The 8477-nt window shown below is 37.5% G+C and overlaps 1 protein-coding gene across 1 annotated transcript in view; it reads right to left on the reverse strand.

Moving 5' to 3' along the window:
- The window catches only part of AP3B1 (adaptor-related protein complex 3, beta 1 subunit), a 358199-nt gene that overhangs the window by 15921 nt on the left and 333801 nt on the right, over positions 1-8477 (reverse strand). The window contains exon 27 of the mRNA XM_006889841.1: positions 2300-2397. Within this exon, the coding sequence (XP_006889903.1) occupies positions 2300-2397 (98 nt within the window). The remainder of the gene's footprint in view (positions 1-2299; positions 2398-8477) is intronic.

An 8477-nucleotide genomic window follows, 5' to 3' on the forward strand; every position in this document is an offset into this window, starting at 1 on the left:
AATTTCTTTTTATTCATTTTATGTCTCAGTCCCTTGACTTCCTGGAGAAAAAAAATCCTCAACTTTATCTTCCAAATATTGTACATATTTTAAAATATTTTATGTACATCTTCAGTATAAAAATAAAATTGTATTTCCCCACATTTTTTTTACTTATACTTTTTTGAGGTTAAATCTTAGTTCATATATTTAATGCACTTGAGTCTTAAAACTTACATACTGTGAAATGAGATACTAAGTATGTAAATGAATTTCATTAAAAGTAGAAAAATAGGTTAAACCTAGCATGTAATGACACATACTTCTTATGTTTATTTGGATTTTACCTTCTAGAACTTTGCAGATAAAATGTAAGAAAACGAATTTTTATTCTGATTTCCGAATTCCAGCTAGTGAGCTCTTTGTAGGTATCTTTTGAGTCAAATAAGCTACACTCATCCTAGAGTCGTGTTACAAATAAATACATGTGTAAAGTTGAGGATTGAGACCTCTATTTCCAAAGCAGCTGAAATCCATAACTAAAGACTACTGCAAAGACTCTTTAAACCTGCGGTAAATTTACCAGCATCAAGTCCTATATCAAAGAATGAATTCAGGAAGACAGAAAGAATGATACCGAAATGCCAAGAGACTTGCAAGGATTTACAAATACTTCATATAAACAAATTTTCAAATAGCTTTATTCAGAGTAGCCTTTCTGCTCTATTAAACATAGCAAACAGCTGCCAGATTTATTCAGACAAATAATCAACAACCATAGAAGTAAAATGGCAGAAGAAAAAGGAATTTTGGCAACAACTCCACAGAGGACCACAGCTATTCTCCGAGTGCACCTCTTTCATGCACTTACGGTTCTGTATGGCTAGTCAGGGAAAAACCCTTCAGTCACAGCAGAGCACAAAAAATTTGATCGAAATATCAAGTATATGAAAGCAAAGCTAAGGGAGAGAAAGGGCATATGATAATCTGCTGCTTTAGATATACCTGAGTTGCAATTTTCAAAACAGGAAAATCCCCTTAACAATAAATGTGCCAAAGCCTCATGCAGTCACCTGTGTGCCACTCACCTGGGTGTGCTGAGCAGGTATAAAGTAGGCTTTAGTCAGCAAAGGGTAAGAACAGCAGATATAAGAATCAATTCAATTTATCAGCAGAAAAAGAAAGTAACAGGGAGAATTTTCTTCTATGGCAATAATCAACTTCCAAGAAAAGCAAATACAAAGTCATTCTTGTTTCTCATGTACAACGAGTTTAGTACGAGGGGTTTTTTTTTTGTTGTTTGTTTGTTTTGTGGGCTTCTTCTACATCATGTCTTTATCATTGTGGATAGCAAAAGGATTAGAGTTGAAAGAAAAGTCATGGGCAGTACAATTCCAGGAAGCATGTCACTCTCCTTATGCTTAGATATTGGTTTGTGCCTAGCACATGGGGGAGCTATGAGTGCAAACTCAATTTTGACAACAAAATATTTTCTGGCAGCTTGATGGATAGCACTTAAAATTTCAAACAAAGGGATCATTGTTTGATAACCCCCCTCTAAGTAAACAAAAACAGCCTACATTCACATTAAGTCTTGAAAATTGTTGACTACGGCATTTAGCTATGCCCTTGCTTAAGAAATGCTATCCTTAATATACAAATATGATCAGAATTATTTTCCTTTATTTATTTGCTTAAGAAAAAAACCCCTCATTTTTATGGATTTGATCTAACTATAGGTTATTAATATTTGCACAGTGCTGAAAATATTTCCTTTTAAGGAGCCTATTTGAAAACATTTCAGCTCTCACATATTCTGACAACCTAGCATTTCCTTAAAAGAGAATTATGTAAAAATAGTAGAGGTACTTTAATGCTATAATTAGCACTATATGTTGGAAGGTAAGGCACTTTGAGGGGAAAATACATTATTAGTACCTGAAAAACAGTTCTGTAATGGCAAGAAGTGCAAAAAATACAACATTTACAGTGTTCAGACTTTGTCTTTTCACTAACATAAAACACATTAATATATTATCAAGATGATAAAACAACTCTGAGGATTAAAAAGTTGATTCAGGGTCAATTTATTATTTTGAAGACATTAACCAATTTTCAAACATTTGAGGAATGTAGGTAAACATATACTTTTAAGGTTATTTCATAAGAGGAAAGCATTAGCAGAAAATTGGAAAATTATGTGCTGACTGTTAATGGCTACATATATATATATATATATATAAATTCATTTTAGAGCCTGGCCAGGGAAATGACCACATTTTCTTTGGGATACAAACTCATGATAACTGTAATCACTTACCTTGCTCTTTCTTAAAATCTTTCTCTGACATGACCACAGGTAAAAGTAGTTCTCCAACAGGTGGCTGAATATTAACACTGAAGCAATCATCCTTGGTACTAAGGAGAACACACATCAACGTATTTAATTGACTAAATGCTTAATAAGTAGACATTCTAAATATTACATGTCCAAGTAGATGAGGTTAAGCCCAAATTAATATATGTATTATAAGACCTTCTTTGTTTAAATAACACAGCTAAAAAGGTGTGAAACGTTTCTTCATCAATATTATTTCCAGAAAAATTACACCTATCATTTAAAATAGAAAACACTTTTTATCATAAAAAAAAATACAAAGCTACAGTAAATGATACCATTTGACACAAAGTTTAAAACAAAACAGGCCTGCAGCACTGGCATACTAACTACTACCACAGAAGCACACTAAGGAGCTTATGGAGTAAGGGGTTTATTTAACCTTCTCTTTTGTGTGCTTAGGGGGAGCTGTTGGTGGTGCAGTCTATAGGGTACTGCACTGCTAACTGAAAGGCTGTGTTCCCCAGTGGTTTTGAATACTTGGGAGAAAAGGTGCAGTCTCCTCCAATTATAATTGATAAGCCTTGAAACCCGACAGAGGGCCACCATGAGTTAGAAGCTACTCAACAGTAGGGAGGTTTTTGAATATTGTATGCTTTAAGCCTATACAATAAAGTAATTTAACTTTAAGTGGTTAAATACAATAGTATCTCATCTGCAAACATCTTTTTTTTCTGTTACTGTGTGCTAAGTCTGTATAGATGCATAGAGACCCTACAATCCAAAACTCAAACACACTGCCATCTGATTCTGATGCACAGCAACTCCTTTTAAAAATGAAAACAAAAACACAATAAAAAACCAAAACCAAAATTAACTCACTGCTTTCAAACTGAAACTGACTCAGCTGATTGTGTATTGGGTTTCTGAGGCTGGAAATCACACAGAAGGAGATTGTTCATCTTTGTCCTGAGAAGCTTCTGGTGGATTCCAGCCGCCAGAAAGGCATTACCTGTAGGCGAGCAGAGCCACTCCCTCTGGACTCAGCCCCGAGAGCTCCCTACTATTGTTGTTGTTAGGTGAATGTAACAGTGGGGTCAAGCATATCAGACAGAGACTGTGAGCATGGCACAGGACAGGGCCAGGTTCAGATCTGTTGTTCACGGGTTGCCTGTAATCCCCTGTGAGACAGAGTGAAGCTGTCTCAGAGGGCTGACTAGGTGTAATTACAGAGCTCAGAGCCATGCCATTTCTTTGCACAGTGGCTGGTGGGTGGAGCCACTGATTTCTGAGTTAGCAGCTGAGCACTTACATTGCACCACCCCAGTGGGTTTTCAGAGGCACTAAATCATATGGGATATTGCCCATCCTTCTACAGAGCAGCTGGTAGATTTGAACTGCTGAGCCTTCGGGAATGCAGCGAAGTTTCTTACTGCTAGGCCACCAGAGCTCAGTCCTTTATTTCCTAACACTTATTTTATTAGTGTTACTGATCAGTATGTGGAAAGTTATTATTTTAAATAATAACTTAGTACTTAGATCAATACTGAGTGCACTTATTTAGTTTACATCCCATCCCATTACCATCAATTAATATTAAATGTGCTTTAACAATTTTAAGTTAAATGTTTTATTAGATATCTAAGTAAATGAGTGTATCAATTAAGAATTCTGAGTTGCAAATAAATACAAAATTCAGGTTTCTTCAGTGTGCAAGAAACCTGGCAATGGTTGGCTCAGTGATGTCTTTAGGGACCCCGTTTTTCTAGTCATCCCTAGAGCACTGGCTCTTACTCTCATGGTGGCCATATGGCTGCTGCATCTCCAGGTACCACTTTTATATTCCAATGAAGAATCAATGAAGAAGAAGTTGTGAGTAATGGAGCCATATGTGCTCCTTTTTCAGTCTCTCACTGAATAAACATCTACTTTCTGGTTTCCTATAGACAACAGGAAAGTGGTTAGGGACAGGGAGACTGTGGATAAGAAACATGAAATATTCAGATCAAGAATGTACTGAAGGCACACACCAACAAATCAAAGATTTTATCTAAGTCTAAAATGGCTCCTTCATGAATATGCATGAGAAACATTTTACATGTTCAGAAAGCTTCATGTCACTGAATCAAACCTGGAGGGTCAACGAGGATGAAAAAGGAGGGAGAGGGGAGCAAAATTCAATAAACAGGTAAACTGGTAAAGGGCTACACAACAAGGGTTTTATAAGAAGTGCAATTAATTACAGTAATCAGATGTAATTACTGTTGTAACAAAAATGTGTTTAAATTACAGAATGAAATAATTTATTTGTAAACTTTCACTCAAAATTTTCTTAAAAAAATAAAAATGTTTACTGACTGGTAGAGTAATATACTATGACTAAAGCATTAACTTTTATATATTATTATGTTATTATGTAAGTGGCTTTCTATTTTTTATGAAACATGGTAGGGACACACTGAAAAAGAATGCTCTGAATTTTCATATGTGGACTAAGGCAAACCAGTATATCTAGTTTGTTTATTAATTTAATAAATATTTATTCAAGAATGCTGTGAAATTCTGAAAATCTAAAGAGATTGGCTTTTGAAGCAGCCAGATGGAGTGGGAGAGAAAGAGAATGAAGTTCTGATCATTACAGGATGGCAGGTGCTACCTTAGAAAGTACCATGGTCTGGAAAAAGGGCTGATCCCTTCTATGGGACTTAGAAAAGATCTGTTTAGGGAGGGCTTCATTACAGGAAATAAAATTCAAACTGAGACTCAAAACAGAAATAGAAATTTACACCCAGAGGAGGAAGTGCGATATTCTTGAGGCCTATCTTCGTGAGCATCCTTCCACGTTAAAAGGGATGGCTGGGAACACTCACAAGAATGTCAAACATAGCCATAGCATGACCATTATTGGTTCAGTTCTCCTGGGCAGACCCAGTTGCTGGCTGTTGTCTTGAAATCCTGTCCTGTTAGTGCCTCCTTTCACTCTCCAAATATCTGGATTTGTATGATAAAAAATATAGATGCTTTACTTACTAAATAAGGTGTTATAATATTTTCCTATAACCAATGGGAAGCTATCAGAGGCTTTGACTTAAAAAAGTTAATGATCCTATTTGCATCTTGGAATTTTGAGTATCAATGAGTAAAGGAGGAATAGAGTAAAAAACTAGAGGCAATCAATTCAATAGTTAGGCAATTGTTTTAGCATTTACTATAGGTTTTACTTAGTTAATCCTACTAATGATCCTAACAGATCCATTCTGTTACCCCCAAGTTATGGATAAGAAATCAGAAGTTAAATGACATGTCCAAAGTAATATAGCTAGTAAGTGAAGATGCAGAGATTAGAATACACATCTACCTGATTCTAAAATTGGGGTTTACTGCTTTCCCTTGATTAGGTAGGCAACACTGAGAATGGAGAAGAAAGAGTATTTAATGATGATTCTAAAGTAGAAGCGAATTGGAAGAGGCTCCAAACATTCCATTAGATGGCAGCAAATTGAAAAGCAGAAGTTTGAGGGGTTAGGCAAAATGCTTAGGCTTTAGTCATGCTTTCTATTTCGAGTACCACTGAGTTACCCAGGAAGATGCAAACCAGGAATTAGGAGACAGATAAGGGTTGTACACAAATTTGAAAGTATTCAGCATAGCGATAAGAGGAAATGAAGCCTTAGAAGTAAATATGGTCACACACGGAAAGAGGATATACTAAGAAAGATGATGAGGTGAAAACCTGGGAAAGATTTACATGAAAACGGGAGAAATGGAAACATGGAGAAGAGATCAGGAAAGAGTGGCTAGAGACAAAGGATGCATGTCAAATACTTTAGGGAAGCACAGAAAAGGAATAAAAAGAATGTGTAAGTGGTGAGTCTGCTGATCTTATAAAAACAGTTGAGGTTAGAGGAAGACAGCAGAATGCAGGGAATTGAAGAGTGAATGGAACATCAGCAGTAAAAGAATAAACAGAAAACAGTGGAAGCTCTGTAAGCATGCCAGGGTAAAATAAGAATGCTTAAAGAAGCCTGACCATGCTAACAGTTGAGAACAAAGGGTCAGGAGAGATGAATCTATGAAGGTAAAAAACAACTGATGAAGCAAGATGTAGCTTAATTTCATTTTAGATGAAGTGAAAGAGGTTGGGATTAAGAGGTGAACAACAATAGGCTCTGGTAGCCTAGTGGCAAGAAGCTGCACTGCAATCCCAAAGACAGGCAGTTCAAATCCACCAGCTGGTCCACGGGAGGCTGGGCAATTTCCCGTGAAATTAACCTCCTCTGAAATCCTGCCGGGGGGTCAGCTATGTGTTAATTCCAACTCTATGGTATACAACAACAACAATGGTGAAGGAGTTAGCTCTAGAATTAATCAAAGAGGTTGGACTCGCTCAGCATTTCTTAAGCTCAAGGTACTGAAAAACAAAGTCAAGCCTTGAATTGCAATACTTAAGGATGATTTGGGCAGAATATGAAATGATGCAGGAAATAATAAAAGAAGATGAAAAGAGTATACAGAGTCACTGGACCAAAAGGAAATGGCAGACACAGAAGAATTTGATGAAAAAAGAGCCTGTGGTGATGAAGGAAGAAGTTCAAGCTGCTCTGAAAGAACTGGAAAAAATCAAGGCCCCAAGAATTGATGGTATAACAACTGATAGATTTCAACAAACAGATGCTGCAACCCTAGATGGGCTCACCAAGTTGTGTCAAGAAATCTGGAGGACAACTACCAGGACAACTGACTGGAAGAGATCTATATTTGTTCCCATTCTAAAGAAAGTTGATCCAACAGAGTGTGGAAATTATTGAACAGTATCATTAATATCACATGCAAGCAAGAGTCTACTGAAGATTACCTAAAAACGAGTGGAACAGCATATCAACAGAGAAGTGCAGGCAGGGTTTAGAAGAGGCCATGGTACTAGGGATATTATAGGTAATGTTAGACAGATCTTGACTGAAAGCAAGGAACACCAGAGAATCTATGTTTTATTGATTATGCAAAGGCATTTGACTGTGTGGACCACAACAAACTGTGGATGACTCTAAGAAGAATGGGAATCCCACAACACGTGAATGTGCTAATGTGAAACATACTTGGACCAGGAGGCAGTTATCAGAACAGAGAAAGGGAACATTGCATGGTTCAAAATTGGGAAAGGTATATGCCAGGGATGTGTCCTATCTCCATATGATTTCAATCTATATGCAGAACAGATTATCTGGGAGGCTGGGCTCTATGAGGAGAAATGTGGCATCAGGATTGAAGGAAGACTCAAACAATCTGCGTTATGGAGACAACACAACCCTATTTGCTGAAATTGAGGAGGACCTGAAGTACTCGTTGCAGAGGTCAAGGACTGCAGCCTTCAATATGGATTAAAGCTCAGTATCAAGAAAACAAAGATTCTCACCACGGGGTTGATTGGCAGCATCATGATGAATGGTGAAGAGATTGAAATTGTAAACAGCTTTAGTGTGCTTGACTCCACAATCAACACCAGCAGCCAGAAAATCAAAAGATGTATTGTGTTGGGAAACTGTCAAAGACCTATCCAGAGTACTGAAGAGCAAAGATGTCTCTTCGGAGACTAAGCTGTGCCTGATCCAAGCCATGGTCTTTGCAATCATTTGCTATGCTTAAGAGAGCTGGACAAAGACTAGGGATGACAGAATTGATGCCTTTGAGCTGCGGTATTGGAGAAGAGTATTGAATATATCATGGACTGTTAAGAGAACAAACAAGTTCGACCTGGAGAGGGTTAAACCAGGCTGCTCCTTGGATGCAAGAATTCTGAAGATTCATCTCACATACTTCGGACATGTTGCAAGGAGAGACGTGATGCTTGAGAGAGTGGAGGGACAGCGCAGGAGAGGAAGACCTTTGGTGACTTGATTCTTGATGAGATGACTGATTCAGTGACTGAGATAATGGGGGTAGGTATGTGAGATTGGCACAGGATAGAACAGGGTTTAGGGCTGTTGTACATTTGGCCAGTCCCAAAGTGCCGTGCGCAGACGCAGTGGACGGTGGGAGTGGACTTGTTATTTTTCTTTATCTTAACCACTCCATGGTGCCACTGTTGTAGAATGAGGCTGGCATTGGGGTGGGGGTAAGACTGAGAAAAACTGGATGAAATATATTTACGGCACTGAAGTCT

Source organism: Elephantulus edwardii, unplaced genomic scaffold, assembly GCF_000299155.1.
Source record: "Elephantulus edwardii isolate Elephantulus edwardi_28Jun2011 unplaced genomic scaffold, EleEdw1.0 scaffold00082, whole genome shotgun sequence".
Taxonomy (NCBI): Eukaryota; Metazoa; Chordata; class Mammalia; order Macroscelidea; family Macroscelididae; genus Elephantulus; species Elephantulus edwardii.